Below are 20,445 nucleotides of genomic sequence, written 5' to 3' on the forward strand. Positions count from 1 at the left end.
CTATGCTGTATTTCAGTTCTACATTTTAATTACCAAAACATTTATTTATTTTTCTATAGAAACTTCAGCATCTCCAGGAGGAAAAAAACAAGGAAATTGAAATTCTCCGTAACACTATTAGAGATTTAGAGCAACGACTCAGCAGTGGCCCAGATTCCCTCCTCAAACGGAGGCGGTTTTGAGAATAACTTTGAACATGCACTACTGAAATGGTTTCTTGACTTAATACAACTGAAAAATATATTATAAATGCAATAGCACAAGCTATTGAAAGTGAAAACAAAATATAAGGCAACTCTGGAATGCCATCTATTTTTTATTGAAAACTCCCTTATCAAATATACCATACATCTATATTCTCCTTATATTCAGTACTGCTTTCTTGCTTATTAGCATTCACCATTAAAGGATTCAGGTTTTGTAGGAGACACAGTTTCCCTATTAAACCATCATTAACTATGGCATGTGCTTTCAAAGCATTCATCTCTATTCTCTTTTCTGTCTTCCATGATCCTTCAAATTAAACACTATGTTGTTTTCAGATTAGTTAAGATAGTCAAATTGTAAGTATAACTACACCAAGAGAGACATTATACAAGTTTCATTAGTAAGTTACATTAATAATCTATATATATGGCTAAATTTAACCCTGGCATAAATAGGCGCAATTCAGTGAGAGTTGTGTTTGCTTATACCAGGATTGAACTTGATTCATAACCTTGTTTCATGCCCTGATTCCACATCAAGATCTACTAACACTGCCCCCTGTGCCCATGCAGAATCCTATTGTCTTCACAAAGGTACAGGTGTCCTTGCTAATGGAGTCTGATACAGGATCTGGTCCTTAAACTATAAGATATCAAAGAGTACAAAAACTATTATTTTTGAACAATGCAATTTTTGGCATATGGCTTACAGATGAAATAAAACATTGTTATGGCAAGATGCTCTTGAATAAGCTTTCATATGTATCAAAAACAACATGATTGGCTCACGTTCATAGCTCCTTTTTTAGTTGAGAAAAAAATTAACTTTTTAATATTTTGTTCTTCAGAAATAAGTAAAAAAACATGATTAGAATGTCTTCTCTGGCTTTCTTCTATTCTTGGTTGCTAAATATCAAACAGAAGCCCCTAGGTTATAGTTTATGCTTCTGTCCTCACTAATGCAAGCAGAATATTAGGAGAGAAACAAGAAAGACAAATTAACCAAATACTGTAGACACCCTTCAACTAGCAGTGAAAAAACAAACTATGGCTTAGGTAATTTTACTTTTTAACCCCCCACCTCCAAAATAACCCTCTACTGATGGTATTGTAACACACATCAAATTGTTTTCAGTGTTATATTTTAACTTCTCTATGCTTTTCCATTTCCTGTCTAGGGTATTAATCTGATAAGTTTGAAGTTTGTTATTACAAGTTGTGTTAGAATTAAATGCATTCAAATTGAAGGGATCTTTCCTGATGTTAAAATGTTTAGTTTGTTTTTCATGCTCAGTTTCCTGTCTTTCCTTCTCACTGTCAGGTGTCAGATGTTTCATGCTCACTTGCTGCTGGTGAATGTCAAGCAGCTGTGGGCAGACGTCACTGTCAAGATTCAGTGATGTTCTCTGCTAACAGCTGGCCATGTCACCTGCAGGAAGATGGGAGTTCTCCCTGACAGTGTCAGGTGGCTGCATTTCCTGATTCTTCAAACAACAGGTGTCGGCAGTGTCAACATCAGCTACTAGAAGTTGACTGTGACACTTTCTGCCAGCTTCAGGTTAACTCTTTGTTTCAGCTGGCAGTTCCTTTTTTTCAAGGCCTCTTAACTTTTGTAGGAACTTTCCCCACTTCTCTTTGTGGGGCAGTTTCTACATTTGGTTGACTACCTTTCTGACCCTGTCTATTACGACCCACAACCCTGTTATGACGTTGACTGCTCTGGTGGGAATGATTTCTTGGAGCTTGAGCAGAATCCTGTTGATTTTGATCTTCTGAAAGCTGGTCCCCTTCCTGGTGGTGGTGCCTGTGTCCATGATGTCTATGTTGATTGTGGTGGTGTGAATGGCGATTGTGTGGCTTCGGTGCTTCTTCAGCTGGCTTTTCGTCGGCTGTCTGAGATATGTTTTTGCATATATCTTCAACAACTGGTGTCTGGAAAATGTAAGTTCATACAATAAAAATGCACCCATCTGAAGTAAACAGGGTTGTTAGTTTTAAAATCTCAATTAACTTATGTTGTTATTACAGTAACTGAAAACAAAGACTTAATCAAATCAAGACATTAAATATTGTCATTGCTTAGGTATTTTTGTTCAAGTTATCCTTTTTAAATATGTTTTTAAAAGCCATGACTGTAACATGAACAAATTAAAGGCTAGATTTTGTTGCAGTAGGGCAACCTGCACTGCAGCTCCCAGCACTCCAAGGGAATGCTGGGACTGTGCAAAAGATGCTCTCACCAGGCGTAAGTTGACATGGAGAAGGAGAAGCAGGTCAGTTGGCTGGGGGAATTTTTCAGCATCTCAAAGTGTATCATCAATTGCTGCCCCCCACTGCAAAAGGGGAGCTGGGGAGGAATTGTGCCTCTGAGGGCTTTCTCTGAGGCACAGTGTCTCCCTATGTTCCCCAGGTGCTTATACTCTGCCACTTACTTCAGACTGTGTCTTAATGGCACAATGTAGCCTTAAATAACTATGCCAGCAGAGAAACTATGTACACTAGGCCACATGGCTAAAGTTGTATTTAGATTTCCAGCTAAGCTAAAGAGAAACTCCTTTATTTGTAACCTGCAAAGTATTATTTCAGAAATTTGTGAAGGACATGAGGTTTAAGAAAGAAATTCACTTCTGTTATCAAGCTGCTTTGTGCTGCCAGGTTCATATTCACATGAAACAGAGTAATTCAGCAGTTTAAAAAAATGAAGCTGAGGAAACTGAATGGCTCAGCTAACTAGTAACAGAATATGAAACCTCTCTCTTTTTCACAAGGTCATTGATTTGAAACCAGCCCATTAATGTCATTAACATCTAATAATACTGTTTCAGTGGATTATTATTGGAGCCGTGGGTCCCAACTTGGGGCTCCAGCATTTGTACTGCATGACGTGGGCCCAAGTCAAACCACCCATATCCCAGACTTCCTAATGCCCTCCCAAAATGTGGCTGCTCTGACCCTTTGTTCTTGGTGCAGTCTGGCAAAACTTGATGGTCCACCAAACTTGTCTTTGTTTGTTGACAAAGAAAGTTGGCCTGGGGGTTGTGGAATACTTTTGGCAGACTCTCAGAGCACTAGTCCAGTGGGGCTGAAAAGCAGTAGGGCTTGAACCCTGGGTCCTGGCTTGATTCAAGCTTGGACCATTCAACCCCTGGCTCCGAGCCCTGGATTAGCAGGAGTTGTGCGTAGACGGAACGGGGGTTAAGCTTGAGCCTGAGTTTGAATCCTGGGCTTACTGTGCAGTGTAGACATACCCAGAGTGTCACAGCTAAACACAAAGTGGAATAGATTGTTTGGCATAAGTAGTTAACACATATTGTATCAGACCATTCAATGTGAAGTGGCCTGTTAACACCTTTGCAGTAATAGGACAAAAAACATGAGGGTTAGTGGGTTGCAGATTGTTTGTAATAAGCCATACATCCAGTGTCTTTATTAAGACCATGATTTTTGGTGTCTAGCAAAGTTATAAATGTAAGCATCTAGGTTCATGTTTTGAAGACGTTGTGCAGGTTTCCTTTGAGGACAAAGACAGAGAGATCTGATATGGAGTGATCACTTTGTGAAAAGTGCTTACCCATTGGTGATATAGTATTTTTTGTCTTTTATTATTTTTCTTGTCTCTCTATTATCCTAGCACCAACATGGCTACAACTACACTGCAAACATCAGTAGATTATGTGAAACTCTATGAAATGTTTGTAGGATGCTGCATGTATTAATCTTACTAATAATAATTGTATCCCATGTTATAAGGTAATGTTTAAATGCTTTCTCTGTAATTATACAAATGTTTAAGGCTGTAAATTCCCAACAGTTGGGGAGAAGTGTGAAATATTAGTTTACCCCAAGAGATGTTATCTCCTGCCCATCAGGAAGGATTATTGAATCCAAAGGGCCATTGTGGAACAAAGACTTTGTCAATTGCTCCCCCCACGAAGAGGTTACATGCAGGAGTGCTCATCCCAACAGCTTGCATTCTGGGGTGAGGGGGAGAAGGAAGGGTGTGACAAGGAGAAACTGGATCTTTTAGGCTGTCTGGACTCTCAGTGGCAAACATTCCTAAACATAAGGGAGAGATCCCCAAGTTGCTTGGCTTGGGTTAGCCCCAAAGGACATAAAAGTTTACTTATTATAGAAGCTTCTGTTACCTTTTGAACTTACTATTATACCTCATTTGTGTGTGTTTAATGCTTTAATTTTCTACATAAGAGAGTTATTTCTTTTATTAGCTAATACAGCTTTAGTTTGTTTATTACAGGATTGGCTACAGGTGTTGTCCTTGGTTTGAGATCTGAGTACAATTGACCTGGGGTAAGTGATTGGTCCTTTGGGACTGGGAGTAACCTGAATATTGATGTGATGTTTGGTGTAAAGTGACCACATAATCCAGCTTGCCTGGTTGGCAAGATAGACTGGAATTCCTAAGGGGACTGTCTGTGACTCCATGATAAGGGCTTGTCTACACTTACAACCCTGGAGCGGCACAGCTGCACCAGTGCTTAGTGAAGATGTTAAGATGTTAACAACACTGATAGGATAGCTTATGTACCCCACCTTCTCAAGAGGCAGTAACTATGTCGACAGTAGGAGTTAGATCAGTATAATGGCATTGCTCAGGGGTGTGGATTTTCCGCACCCATGAGCGATGCAGTGATGCTGAAGTAAGTTTGTAGTGTAGCCCAGAGCTAAGACTATTATAGTGCTTTAGAAGTTAACACTTGTTAGTGGGTTGTGAAATCTAATTATAGAATATACAACTAGTTTAGGATTTTTGCCCTGCCTTTGAGAGTCTGCCCTGGGGTTGGCACTCATGGTTATACGCCACTCCAGATAGTGAGACATCCATAACTTCCCTTGGGAGACTATCCCAGAACTTAACTCCCCTTATAGTTGGAAAGTTTTTCCTAATATCTAATCTAAATTTCTAACTGAGTCAGAATGCAGTCATATGAACACTTAGAATTATAAGATTATTGCAATATACTTCAAGGGCATCTAAATTCATTTTCACTCTCAGTACAGAGATAGAACTGCCAACTGTAAAAAGTTATTTAAGATAACGCAATCTTTCATAAAGAGTTTATCAGCATTTCATCTTGAGATTATTGAAGGTCTAAAAGACGACAAACATTTAAGGCATTATCTGTATATTATCTAGGTATAAATCTATAACAGTAATTTATTTATAGAATGATGTTTTATTGCATGCCATGTGTTAATTTTATGGAACACATACAAAATATACAGTGCAGAAAATCTGGCTGGTTTACGATCTTGATGTCATTCCTCAGTGCCCAACTACCATTTATCGCGGAGCCCTAAACTGGGCAGCTGTGTCAGCATTATGGCCCATATTTTTTAAAGTATTTATTGACTAAAGCAGGGGTAGGCAAGCTATGAAACGTGTGCTGAAGGCAGCACGCGAGCTGGTCTTCAGTGGCACTCATACTGCCTGGGTCCTGGCCACTGGTTTTTTAATTTTACATGAAGCTTCTTAAACATTTTAAAAGCCTTATTTACTTTACATACAACAATAGTTTGGTTATATATTATAGAAAGAGACCTTCTAAAAATGTTAAAATGTATTACTGGCACGCGAAACCTTAAATTAGAGTTAATAAATTAAGACTCGGCAAACCACTTTTGAAAGGCTGCCGACCCCTGGTCTAAAGATGCAGATAGTGGAATCTTCAAAATGCCTAGGCACCTAACTCCCATTGAAACCAATGGACATTAGGCAGGTGCGCACTTCTGAAAATCCCACTCTGCACCTATCTTTATTTTTAGCCACCTAGCCACCCCTAAAAATCTGGCCCTATGTGGCTGCCCCAGAGAGGAGTGGTTCATGCTCAAGATATACTTGAGAGTGCACATTGTGCAGCACAGGCAGGTCATGAGGCTGCTTAAGAGCTCTGTCAGGAGGAAACCAATCATGCTCCTCCTAGCCCCTATTGATCAGTATATTCCAAGGATCTGTCACAAACAGGCCAAAAAGCAGCTGCACTATAGCGCCTGTATTTTGAAGCAGGGTTCTGCTGATGGGACAAAAGCACGGATCATTGAAAATTTAGAGGGAATATCTTCTCTTGGTATTAGAAAGGATGTAACAATGTTGTCATATTTTATGATATTATACTTTCTATGATGTCCACAAAATCCCAGTGCATTATTTGTAAATACATCTGAACTGGGCAAGGAGGAAATTAAGAATATTAACAAGCAAGTAAAAGGGAGTGGTTAATTAATGGGTCGCAATAGGGAATGTCAATATTTTAAACATAAAAGAAGCCAAGTGCTGCAAGGAAATTCTTCATTTTTAAATCAACTGCATGTGATGCTGTACCAAAGGGACAGTTAAATATGTCAGTGGGAATCTTTCTAATAAATTCAATTAGCACTGAACTGGGACTTTAATTTAGAACTGTAGGGAGCTAAAATTAAAATACTGGCTAATAAGAGTATTTGTATGCAGTGTTGTCATAGCTGTGTTGGTCCCAGGCTATGACAACATGGATAAGGTGATACTTTTTATTGGACCAAAGTTGGTCCAGTAAATTACCTCACCCGCTTTGTCTCTAATAAGAATATTCTCATTCTGAGGAGCCATTGATTCAATGTGTGACGCTAAACAAGTCATTTGACCTTCAGCCAACTTAGCTGGAAAACTGAACAATGAAACAACTTAGCTGAAACATGACGTTTCTGGTCAGCTTTCATGAGTAGGTTAAGTAAATTTCTTGTTAAATTTTAAAATAGCCCTGATCTATTTATATATTTAAAATAATATATATTATGCCCACTTTTATGTATTTCTTTCATTTACTCTTGTGGCACTTCGTTCAGCATTAGTACTGTATGACATAAACCAAGAAAGAATAATAGTTCAACATATGCCAAAGCTTGACTTCCCACCCCTACATGCAAGAATGCATGCAAACATTCTCTCTCTTACACGCACACTCAATTTACTCTCTCTCTCTCTCTCTCTCTCAATTTCTTTAAGTGTATTCATCTTTGGCTCCCCTGCCACTGTAGCGTCTGAGTGGCTACTAGATACAGGTGTGCTCTGCGCAAACAGGTGAAAATGTGGTTCTGATTGTTGCTCTGACACCTCAGTAGCCACAGCATGTTTGTTACACACTGCACTTGGAATTGTAGCTGTTGTACAATTGCTTCCCTGTAAGTTCCTTCTGTTCTATTCAAGCATCTATCATCGAAGGGTATGTCTACACTGCAGCTGGGAGCATGTTTGCCAGCTCAGGTGGACAGACACACTCTAGCTGTGCTTGAGATAGCGCACTAAAAATAGCAGTGTGGCCAGGGATTGCTTGAGTACAAACCCCCCCGGACTCCCTGAGAATGTACTCAGGCGGCTAGCCCAAGCCGCTGCCCATGCTACCCATGGTTATGCTGCTATTTTTAGCATGCTAGCTTGAGCAAAACTAGTATATTTCTGTCTGCCCGAGCTGGGAAGCATTCTCCCAGCTGCAGTGTAGGCATACCTTCAGGGCTCATCAAGTGGACGAGGGAAAAGCAGTAAGATAAGAAAACAAAAGCAGCAAGGGATTTTTGTGGTCAGCACTAATAAATGCAGTAAGCAGTCTAACATATTATAACATGCTAAATGCTTCCTGTTAGTTAATTTTCACTATTGTTGTGAATTTTTCAAATTCACTATAATTAACTGGTGGCAGTTATTTCGCTCTGATATGGCCCAATTGCACGGCCTATTGGTTGGCGTCATATTCCCTAGATGAGAAGAATAGGCACTGGCCCTTCCACTGCCTATCAGCAGGTTGCATTATGCATATCAGCAAATCACTAAGGTTAATGGGTAATATTCTGGCCTCATTAAAGTCAATGACTTCACTGAGACCAGGATTTCACGCAATATGTACAAATCACACATCCAACCTAATTGCCATTGACTTCAATAAAGCTAGGTTTTCATCCATATAATTCAACAGTAAAACTATCATTGGTTTCAGCAGGACCAAGATCAGGCCCAAAGGCAAATTTAAAAGTGCTCAAAATAAGTAAAATGTGACATTTTATAGTTTACAGAGGTATTAATGATCATTTCAAAAGTTAGGAAGTGTCTAGAGAATGAGTCACACTAATTAGAAAGACAAGAGAATCTCAGAACTCTGTTGGTTTTGTTTGCTGATTATACACACAACTAAGTAAATGGAATTGGCAGCCAAGCCAGGATTTAGATTTCTCAAAATGATTCACATTTTTACACAAGGGCAGCAATTTAGCCCTTATATTTCAATCTTTTCTGAGCTCAAGTTGATCCATTTTGAAAAATGTGTAACAAATTACTTAATAATTGAGGAGCCATAAAATGGCCAGGTTGGTGAACAATGGCTTTTGGGATTAATCAGGTAGAAATAGTTCCTTTAAACATTAGTCAATCTCACTTTCCCCTCCCAATATATTATATATATAAAAGAATAAAATTAGGAAAATACCATATAAGAGCAATTTCCACACTTGTATTCACAGTATGCAATCTTAATAGAGTCTTCCACATATGAGAAAGTCAGGAAGCTATAAGGCAGACCAAGATGATACACCAGACGGCCACACCTAACAAGAGAATGAGATTTACAGTTATACAAAACACCCAGAAAATATCTTACTGTTATTCTTTGTGTTACTGTACTGCCCAGGAGCCCTAGTCATGGACCTGGACCCCACAAACACAGAACAGAAAGATGCTCCCTGTCCCCAAATGTTTACAATTTAAATATAATGTGCAGTTTCAACATATTGCAAATGTAAACTTAATTCTGTAAGAAAGGAACTCTTCCTTACACCCAGCTCTGCTTGAATAAATACTATGGGCCGCGTCTTAGGAATGCTCTTAACAACAAGACAAACGCAGTTGTCAATCTGATACATGGCGGTGGCGAGGACAACAGCAGCCGAAACACCATGCACACGTTCCTCTCCAGGAAAAAGATCATTGCAGCTAGTCCTCACAACTTCCCAGAGGGAGAGATTTTGGACAAGCTAGGGGTGTAGTCGGTGCATCCATACACTGCACTGGGTGAAAACTCCATATGTAGATAGGAGCCGTGAGTTACACCTGCTTCTTGTTTCCATGCTGCATGAAAAGGCACAGATAGCGTACTCAGATGGGGCTGAGGTTTAGTTCGTCAAACCTAGGATGTTTTCACATGAGGAAAATATGTTTATTTGGACTTTGCTCTGTGCTCCAGGATTTGGCCGTAGATAAGGACATTGACCTACGATACTGTTAACTCATTTACATAGTTATTTCTTTTTTAAAAAAAAACCCTATTTAAGCAACACAAATATTTTCTTTCTACTCAATAAACCCACAAATGTCTAAATGGATTTACCCCTCCTTTTCTCACACAAACAGCCTTTTAGGCTCAGATTAAATATGCTAAATAAATTTTCTGTGTAAATCAGACTCAGAATCAGATGTCCTAGTGTTGCATGAATATAAAAAATGAGCAAGTGTGATTGGAATCCTAGAACCAAATTCTGCTCTCAGTTACTCTGATGTAAATCCAGAGTAACTGCACTGAAAAAAAATGAAGCTATTCAAGATTTGCACTGATTTAAATAACAGCAAAATTTGGTCCATATTAGTTATTCTCTGACTGTAAAAGGCGAAAAAGACTTTGCTTAATGGTATTTAGAAAAGCAGAATATGATGCATTTATTATAAGATAAAGGGCTTTTGGCAAGCAAATGAGAAAATACTCATTGTGTTGGGTTACAAAATACAACACTGTAAATGAATATAAATCATTTCCTAATTTCTCCTTTATATACAGACCTGTCATAGATAAGAAAATCATCTTTGTTTCCATTTAAGGTAGTCCAAACATCAGTTTGATTCTCACTTTGCTGGTATACAGTAATAGTCTCCGATACCTTCTCCTTCAGTGTGTGAATTTTCAGTTGGGAAAGTACTCCTTGATGATTAACCACCATGTATGAGATATTGACCAATCCTTCATTCTCTAACTTTACTCTCAGGTCTTCCAATCTGGTGGAGATTTTAAAAGAAAAAGACCATTAATCAGGCAAGAATCATCTTTTTTCTTGAGAAATAAAAAGTATGTTTTTTAAATGGACATTTGCTTTTAGGGATCAATGATTTGCCTTGGTTTATCTGAGAGCTAATAATTCCAGTTCTTCCATTGCAATCATTGATTTCAAGCAGGATCATTAAAATCAATCCAAGTGTTGCCATTGTCATCATTGTCCTTTGTATTATGCCTAGGATTGGATCCTATAAGAGTACACAGTGTAGCTAAATGATACAGTATCCTATCCTTTAATATATTTTACATACATAGGTAAAACGGATGCATTCTTTTAATTGATCTTTCCATTTCAATTCCTTTATTTCTTTTACTGATATAGATTTAGATATTTAATCTAATGAGTGATAGTTGATTATGGACCAAATACTGGTGTGACATCTGAGTGCATGTACAGTCCAAACACAGCAGAAACAGTGCCTCACTATAGATGATCTAGAAAGGATACCTACAACGAAGGGCTGCTAACTCTCCCACTCTTTTGGATGATACAACAGCTACTCAATAAGTCAGAAAAAGGATATGGTAGCCGCCATTGGAACAAAAGGGGGAAATAAAACTTAGGCAGGATGAGGTTGTGTTACTAATGATCTTCTTCAAGAATTACAGGATAAGCAAATTCGTTTCAAAAGCCTGTAGAAGGGGTTTAAAAGTGTCAGGCTGTGAAACCAGCTCTGTCAGTTTTCAACTCAAAGTGATTTCATAACTGCAATAAATCCAAATTATAAGCAGGGGGAGCAACTGCTGCTTGATTCCATCCAAAAGAATTGTCTGACTGTTGCTGCTGTTGATTTTTTTGTATTCTGGCAGGCAGGGCTGGCTTTAGGCCGATTCCCCCAATTCCCCACGAATAGGGCCCTGCGCCTAAGAGGGCCCCAGGCCGGTGCCTAAGAGTGCCCCGCGCCGGCGGCCTTTTTAATTTTTACTCAGCTGGCAGCGCTCCAGGTCTTCGGCATTTCGGCGTCGGGTCCTTGAGTGCCACCGAAGACCCAGAGTGAGTGAAGGACCCGCTGCCGAAGTGCCGCCGAAGACCTGAAGCGCCGCCGGGTGAGTACGAATCAGGCCCTGCACTTGCTAAAGCCAGCCCTGCTGGCAGGGTCCACAGGCCCCGCTCCATGGTGATAGGTACTGTATGAACATGTAAAGAGACAGTCTCTGGAATCCGTGGCCTATCTCCTTCAAGTGGACTCTTACACAGGGGAAAATACATTAAAAATACCAGCTTTTATGTGTCTTTTTCCATTAGAATTTGAATAAAGATTATTCATCTTGAATAAAGAGTATCCATCCTATATATGCTTTTTCGTACAGTAACTCCTCACTTAAAGTCATCCCGGTTAATGTTGTTTTGTTGCTGATCAGTTAGGGAACATGCTCATTTAAAGTTGTGGAATGATCCCTTATAATGTCGTTTGGCAGCTGCCTGCTTTGTCCACTGCTTGCAGGAAGAGCAGCCCGTTGGAGCTAGCTGGTGGGGGCTTGGAACCAGGGTGGACTGGCAGCCCCCCTATCAGCTCCCCTAAGTTCCCTGTGCAGCAGCCGCCCAGCAGGTTATCAATTGCCGGCAGTTCAGTTGTCCTTCCCCCCACTGCCATGTGCTGGTCCTGCCCTCTGCCTTGCAGCTGCTTCCGGGAGCCTCCTGCTTGCTGTGCAGGGAGGGGGGGAAAGTAGGGGGCTAATGTCAGGGTATCCCCCTCCCCCTGCTCCTGCACCCCACTTACCCCATCTCCATGGGGGTGGGGATGACACGACAGGGCTCAGGACGGAGGGGAGAAGCTGATGTCTCAATTTGCTAATCTACTTTAAAAAACACTGTACTTAGATTGGGGTCTGCCTACTTAAAGGAGCAATGCACATCACTCTCTCACACAGGGTCTGTGTCTCTGTCTCTGCCATGCTGTCTCCCCTCCCTCCATACATGCTGCCTTGTAGTGTGTAAGGCTACATTAACAACAACGGGTTAACGCTTGAGGGCTCAGCCAAAAGTTAGTTAATCATTTAGCAACAAGGCATTCCCTGGGAAATATCCCACCTGCTGACTCCTCCACCTCAATCAACCTACACAATCATCATCGCTATGTACAGTATTAAATTGTTTGTTTAAAACTTATACTGTGTGTATATGTGTGTGTGTATATATATGTCTTTTGTCTGGTGAAAAAAATTTCCCTGGAACCTAACCCCCACATTTACATTAATTCTTATGGGGAAATTGGATTCGCTTAACATCATTTTGCTTAAAGTCACATTTTTCAGGAACATAACTGCAACATTAAGCGAGGAGTTACTGTACAGCTTACCGCTGCTTATGGAAAAAAGAGAGTGAAACATAAAGATCTCTCTATTTCAGGTAGTCTTTTACATATGTGAGAAATATGCTTTTACTCAGCTTCAATATCTCTGCCGAATTACTAACTAAGGAGTCAGAGATCGTGGCAGTTTGAAAGAACTAGTGAATCTCATGTCATCCCTGTATTTTCTCTTTTATCAACTCAAGAAAAAATTCTGTATTTCAACCAGCTGTTTACAATGAAATTCAGCACTGCTTGATTTCTAGCAATGAAGGGCATGACCACAGGTGTAAATTATGACTACGCCAGGAGTAAGGCTCTGGAGAATGAAGCCCACTGATGATAGCCTTAATGCTGATGGAAGGGTATTCTCATAAATGGATGAATCTGACCATGCATTGCAAATGAAATGAAGATGCAGTACTTGAATGGTAGGGCCAGGATTTGCAAAGGTGCCTGAGGGCATAAGCACGTTTGAAAACCGCACCCCACAAGACTCAACTTAAGCTTCTTTCGGATTTCAGATAGACCTTTCTCTTAGGGACTGGTTTTGCAATGAGAATAGGATCAAGCCCTTAAAGAGTAGCCAGTCTGGTTGATAGCTTCCGAAAGTATTGCCATTTTCGTTTGTATTAGTTTGTTTACCATTACTGATCTAGGGATTATTCTTGGTAATGAGCAATGCTTGGAAGACTCTGTAGGATCAGATCCTAAATCACATCTTAGTGCAGTGGTTCTCAAACTTTTGTATTGGTGACCCCTTTCACACAGCAAGCCTATGAGTGTGACCCCACAATATATTAAAAACACTTTTTTTTATATTTAACACCATTATAAATGCTGGAGACAAAGCAGGTCTGGGGTAGAGGCTGACAGCTCATGACCCCACTTCCCCTGTAATAACCTTGCGACCCCCCTGAGGGGTCACGACCTCCAATTTTAGAACCCCTGTCTTAGTGGGAGTATAGCTGGAGGAACTGTTTCTGCTGGGTTTGCTAGGGTTCATTTGCATTTGTGTGGCCTAAGATCTTAAAGATCTATTTTGTTTTTGGTTTTATTAATGAAGATTTGGTTGTTATTTAAATTTATATGGTGGTAATTGGAAGATGGCAAGGCTTTTAAATGGTTGATCATCTACCAATGAATACTGAGGCAGTGATTTAAGAATCTGAGTCACAGGCACAGATTTGTCCATCTAGGAACTCAGTCAATGGAGCTGCACCTGTCACAGGTCCTGTTTGGTACACAAGCAGATGAAGAAGCCATAAATATGTGACCATATCTATCTATCATATAAAAGCTTTGCATACGTGTTGTAATTAAATTGCTGAGTTTTTAAAACTGCTCCATCCTATTTTCAGATATACTTGGAAGAGAGAAATGTCCTTACCTGGAAGCCTGCAGCAGGCACAAGTATCAGCTAGCTTGGAGGAGTGCTACCACTGTCACTGAGCCCCTAGAATTCTGCATTGGACTGGTCTCCTCGATTTGCCATCCTGGGGGTTCTTGACAATGGGCACTTGAACCCTGGCTCTCTGTCCCTCCTCCTGGGAGGAGACAGAGAACCAGGGCCAGACCCAGCCCTCCCCACATGGCTGGGCTTCAGCTGCAAATGAGAGAAAACAAAAGAAATGAGATACGTGCACAGAGCAGGTCCAGCTGCTGACATTCTCATAACAAAACCAGCAGGCCATTAACTCTCTGGGGCTAGCACAGGAAGTAAGCTCAGAATTTGGCCCACTATGTTTATTGCTACTGGCAATATTCCTATGATTCCATGGAAAGCACTAATGGATAACCTTGATATTTTCTTAATTGAAAACAGGACAATCTAAGTATTCCAACCAGCTGGGTGACCCTTTACATTAACTAGACAAATTGAGTTGTTCCCTACTCCTATTTCGTCTTCTTATCAAACTGCAATTTTAATGACTGCAGAACTGACTCCAATTCTGCTGTTTTTGACTTATTTGTGCATTGACGTCAATGGTGCTATGCCAATTTACACCATGTGGAGATCTGGATCGTTGGTCCAAATCAATCTGGGGTGCAATTCCATTGACTTCAAAGTAGTTGCCCCAGGGATATATGTTGGCCCATAGCAAATACTATACAAACTGGGAGCAGAATAAATTTAGAAGAATCTTTTTCACATTTGGACCTTAGCCAGGAAAAGCTCTAAAGAAGGCAGACACTAGAGACAACTGAGCAACAAAGAAAAGGAAATGAAAAATCCAAAGTTTCAGGATTCCCTAAATCTCTCAAAACCTCCTGCCTGTACCCAGAGCATTTTATATTTGTGATCATCATAAAACGTAAAAATATTGTAAAACCTCTTTTTCTCCCAGTGATACATTAACATAACACCCTTTGACTTATTGTGTTTAGACAGCACGCATTATCTAGGAAAGAAACTGAAACACTACTCTTTTCCCCCTCACAGGCTGCGGGATTGTATTGGACATCCCACAGCCCCTTTCACAACAGAATCTGATCAGACACACAGTTATGCTTTGTGATGTAACATACATAACACATGAAACACATATAAATAATTTACGTTTTCATCAACCCCAGAGCATTCCAATACAAGGAAAGTTTTGTATTACTGATCTCATGCAGACAGACGAAACTGCTGCAAACCAGCCGTATTGTCAGACCCCATATTTCCTGACTTTTCTTTCCTCCAATTCTGTAGAAGGAATCTGGTAAAATACTTTAGGGATGAAATTATGGAACCATTGACTTCACTGGAGGCAGAATTTCATTCTAGGTCTCTGCACACACTTGGACAACTGCATCCCTTTCACGAGACTCTCTTGCAGACATGTACAAAACTTCAAGACATGCCTGGATTGTTCCATAAATTTAGCATTCTGCAGTGTTGACACACAATACCCAGCAATAGCTTGCCACGCCCCACAGACTGGAAATAAGTTTTGTTCTGAATTACACTTTCTTCTATATTTCAATTTTTTTAAAGCCATTTAAGTTGGTTTCAAATGGAACTTTCTAGCGCCCCAATCAACCTCTACAACCAAAGAAACAAAGGAACACTTTGCAAAACCAGAAATCACAAGGGTATTTTATAGCAAAACAATACACTTACCCCTTTTCCCCTTGCCTTGGCTGCTCTGCTTAACTCTGCGTTGCAGAAGTAAACAGCCTCAGCAGCTGCTGCTCTCTGGTATTTATACTTGCCTTGTTTATCTCACTTCTCAGATGTGGTTCAAAGTTCGGGGAACTTATTGGGCACGACCTTGCAAGCAAAGCAAAGCGTTTTAGCTAAAGCAGCCAAAACTTTTCTTGATTAACTCACTGAGAGTAGCAAGCACTTATCATTCAACAGGGAGGTATTTTTATACAAACATGAATATCAGGTTATGCAGTTTGCCAGCCACCCCAGTGACTTGGAGGCAGTGGTACAGTCAGAGGAGGGGGATGGGCTCGAAAGTCACATTCTTTACCTAAGACTACAGAGGAAAAATATATATACACATTTGCTGAGCCAGCAAGTTTTGCTCTCATATCCTTTAGCTCAGGGGTTCTCAAACTGGGGGTTGGGACCCCTGGGGGGTCACGAGGTTATTACATGGGGGGGGTGGGTCACGAGCTGTCAGCCTCCACCCCAAACCCTGCTTTGCATCCAGCATTTATAATGGTGTTAATATATAAAAAGGTGTTTTTAATTTATAAGGGGGGAGATCACACTCAGAGGCTTGCGATGTGAAAGGGGTCACCAGTAAAAAAAAATTTGAGAACCACTACTTTAGGTCTTGTTTGTCTTAGACTGTGATGTACCCTTCCCTAGTATGTATACAAAGGTAACCTTCCTTGCAAACAATTACATCAGTTTGCTTTTAAAATTGTTTGTGCATATAAACAACGCTCTGTGTTGCTTTTATATTTACTCCTGTTGAAGGGGGCGGGCCAGATCCTCAGCTGATAGAAATCGGTGTCGCTCCATTGAAGCCAGTGGACCTATACTGATTTACAACAGTTTTCTATACTAGTCTATTCTATTCTAGATAGGTTCTTGTACTGCCCTTATCACTGTAGTATCTGAGCACCTTCTGGTAGTGCATTAAGTGGTGTGACTAACTGTCACATGTGGTTCTTTTTCTCTCTCATCTTCTCCCCAGGGCAAGAGTTGTGTGTGCCATTTTGTTTGGGTAGAGTATTGGGTTTGGCTTTTAAATATTTGCATTGTTCTGTGTCTAGGTTAGGGACAGCAAGGTCAAAGAAATGTGCCCTGAACTTAGCATGCAGGGTGGTGAGGTTTGTGTTGGTTCTTAGTTCCTGGGGGAGTTCATTCCACAACCTTGGACTAGTCCCCAAGAAAGCTCTGTCTCCTGCATAAATTAACTTTACTCTTATGGTAGAGAGTTCCATTGTGCCAGAGGAGTAGCTTTATTGACCATGGCCTTTGTCCGCAAGCTTTAGACTCTTTTAGATAGCTTGGGCCCAGCCCACTGAGCACATTGAAGGTAAGGGCTGAGACCTTGAACCTGACTTGATATTCTCTGGGAAGCCAGGGTAGCGAGGGGAGGACAGCTCCAATGTGCTCCTAGTAGCTTGTGTTGCTGAGGAGATATTCTGCAGGGAGCTGGCCCCACATACCTTTGATGATATCACTTGGTTGTTATTTCTAGAGACAGTGTATTCGCTAAGCTGAATACTTCATCAAACCTTCCTACCTGGCAGGGATGTTGTGTGGTTTAATTAGTGGTTGTAAAGCCCTTTGAGGTTCTTGGATGAAAGGCACTATAGAAGTTCAATAGTAGTGTTAATATTATGTGCACAGCTGGTCAGTCTGTTGGGTAAATGAGCACAGCAGCTGCAGAAAGCTGTTCAAGCTCCACTCGAATGGAAAGGGTTCAAATTAACTCCTCCGCATGAGCTGTGCAGAGGAGACAACACCACCACCACCACCCGCCGCCCCAAGAGCTCTCCTTCCTGCAGCCATGTGGCCTTTGGGAAAGAATTGCAGGGAGAAGCAAGTCACAGCCTGACATGCCATTTGCCATCATCACTCTACTTCAGTGGTTCCCAGACTGCGGTTTGTGAACCCCCGGGGATTCGCAAAATGTTACAGGGGGTTCTCGGGAAAAAATTCCCTAATGGCAGACCGAGCTGTCCCTAGGGACCCTGGGCAGCGTGGGACCAACATCCCCTGGACTTCCAAGAACTGAGCAGATCAAAGCAAGCATATCTATCACACTGAGGAGAGTTAAACTTCAAGACTCCTTATAAGAAATGGAAAGGGAGGTGGATATTTTTTTCTGCTTTTAAAATTAAATAGGCAGCTAGTATTGTTTTAAACATTATTATGAAGAACAAGTTTAAGCTTTGTTGTAACGTGAGTTGTTTGCCTGGACTGCTCAAGACCTGAATGCTTGTGTAGGAGGAACTCTTTGAGTTGGCTTCTTAAATACCATTATGCTGTTTCACATCTGATACTCCTTGGTGAAACCTAGGAGCCTTCTCTTATAACAGGCTTATTCAAAGTGATACAAGCTACGAAAGTGAGATCTTGGAAGAGTGTTGCCATTTTCATAATGTAATAAAATGATAATAATTAATAATAAATAGTGTGTAATAAGCACGTCATAAAAACAAAATTTATATTTCCAAGGTCACTGCTTTTATAATTTATACTCAGGTAAAGGAGAAATTCCCTGGAAATATTCCTGTATATATTGCCACTGGGAATCTAAGGACCAGCAACTCTGATACAGGGATGAACACAGAGTCTAGATAAGTCAATTTTAGAACTGCAAACTTACCATTCAGCTGTGAACATAAAGACAGGCTTAGAACAGAAAGGTATAGTGGCTGTCATTAAAAAGTCATCATTTGCCAACAGTTACAATGCAGTGGTATTTGAGATACTAACTATTCTTCCTGTCCTAGGATAGGAAACAATTGTGGTCACTGCATAGTATCTGGTGGCAAACTTTTATGTGTTTGTGACAAAATGTTAAAATGTGGACTTTGGCAATGTTTACAGTTATAATCACAGACATCTTGCTTTAATGTGTTCACTCTGTCCATCTAAACTACTGGGATCATTACTTTATACTCCCAAGGGGGCAGATTTACTACAGCTATGGAAAACCCCCTTCCGTTGCTGTAGCAAGTGTCTGCCCTACAGCAGTGTAGTTGCAGTGCTGCAGCTGTGCTGATATAGCACTTGTAGTGTAGACATGTCCTTAGCAGGGGCGGCTCTAGGCATTTTGCCGCCTCAAGCAGGGCAGACAGGCTGCCTTCGGCGGCTTGCCTGCGGGAGGTCCCCAGTCCCGCAGATTCGGCAGCATGCCTGCGGGAGGTCTGCCGAACCAACAGGACCAGCAGACCCTCCGCAGGCATGCCGCCGAAGGCAGCCTGCCTGCCGCCCTCGTGGCTACTGGCAGAGCGCCCCCTGTGGCTTGCCCTGCCCCAAGCACACGCTTGGCGTGCTGGTGCCTGGAGCCGCCCCTGGTCCTTAGTCAAGAAAAAAACACTCTCAAAGCAACTGACAGAGAAGTACTAGAAAAACAGCTGTGGGAAAGGCTAGACAAACCTAGTTGTATAAGATAAATATCAACTCCAAGCTTTGCCCAAGGTTCAATCTGAATCTAACCCCTTTTTGAGTACGAAAAGGTTTGGATAAATAGCCTCTACTATTAAACAAATTTACACAACCTTTCATAAAATAAAGATTCATCTAGAATACCCATAAAGTCTCAATGTTTTCTCTCTTAACACTCCTGTTGTATGAACAGCACCATAACTGAACTAATTACAGAAGAATGTCCAGACCACTATGTTCCCCTCATTCATCCCCCTCAAGCATGCAAAATTGTCCCAATCTCCCAGATCCTCTACCTTAGCTTCCTAAGTACTAGCCTTAAATCCTAATTTTGGCCTCTAAAGTAAATACTTATTAACTCCAGGCCATGTTCCTGTTTCACAGCAGGAAGCAGCTGTCAACCCTAATCTGGAAAAGCTTTTATTTTCAGGCAATAATTTTTCTAATTATTGCCATATTTCCACTCTCTATTTTTGGAGGGGGAGGGTGAAGACTTTGGTGGAGGTCATGGCACCCTGTTTATTTGGACTTAAAGGTAATCAGTATTATGAGCTGCTTCAGTCAAACCTTCAGCCATGTCACAGCTCTAAAACTGCCCTCTCCCTAGGAGGGTAATGACTTAGTAGTTAGGAAGAGAACTCTTGAGCATTAATCGGCTTAATGCTGATGTACGCCATGGAGGCAAGAGTGTAGGCATCTGACTTTTTCCTTTTAATTGTTTTCTAAATTTATGAATCTTCTGATGACACATTGGAGGGGGAAATGTAAACTACTTGTACACCTTACAGGGTTCTAAATGAACTGTATCAACTCAAGAGAGTGACCTAGGCATCATTGTGCACAGCTCAATGAAAATCTCTGCTCAGTGTGCGGCTTCAGTCAAAAAACCCAAACAAGATGTTAGACTGCATAAAGAACAGCGTAGTGAGCTGGAGACTGTTATCATGCCTTTATATAAATGCCTAATCTGTAATCTTTTCTGCAATACTGGTCCCCCCATCTCAAAAAGGATATTGCTGAACTAGAGAGGGTTCGGAGAGTTGTAATGAGAATAATCAAAGGACTGGAAACACTCTCCTCTGAAGAGCGATTGAAAAGATTTGGATTGTTTACTTTAGAAAGGAGACAGATAAGATAAATTAGAACAGAATCAGACCCTCAGATTTTATTCAGTCCTTAACCAGGTGAACTCCCATTGACTCACAGGGCCTGATTCTCTTTTCTCAGTGGTGTAAATTGAAAGTAACTCCTGTAAAATCAATGGATTTACACCTGTGTAAAACTGGAGTCAG

General features: G+C 40.8%; 2 protein-coding genes across 3 annotated transcripts in view; one reads left to right on the top strand and one right to left on the bottom strand.

The window, feature by feature from the left end:
• Positions 1-1,210, top strand: part of CCDC152 (coiled-coil domain containing 152) — a 35,499-nt gene extending 34,289 nt beyond the window's left edge. For both annotated transcript variants that reach the window (XM_039544166.1, XM_039544167.1), the window contains one exon: positions 60-1,210. In XM_039544166.1, the coding sequence (XP_039400100.1) occupies positions 60-182 (123 nt within the window). In that variant the 3' untranslated portion in view covers positions 183-1,210. The remainder of the gene's footprint in view (positions 1-59) is intronic.
• LOC120407881 (selenoprotein P) lies at positions 304-15,846 on the bottom strand. Its single transcript, XM_039544165.1, has 5 exons — positions 15,692-15,846; positions 13,973-14,188; positions 10,021-10,233; positions 8,678-8,795; positions 304-2,138 (listed from the first exon to the last, which is right to left on the bottom strand). Exons 2-5 carry the CDS (start codon positions 14,173-14,175, stop codon positions 1,779-1,781), a joined length of 894 nt encoding a protein of 297 aa, XP_039400099.1. The 5' UTR covers positions 14,176-14,188; positions 15,692-15,846; the 3' UTR covers positions 304-1,778.
• Positions 15,847-20,445: the final 4,599 nt, after the last annotated feature.

Source organism: Mauremys reevesii, linkage group 6 (genome assembly GCF_016161935.1).
Source record: "Mauremys reevesii isolate NIE-2019 linkage group 6, ASM1616193v1, whole genome shotgun sequence".
Taxonomy (NCBI): Eukaryota; Metazoa; Chordata; order Testudines; family Geoemydidae; genus Mauremys; species Mauremys reevesii.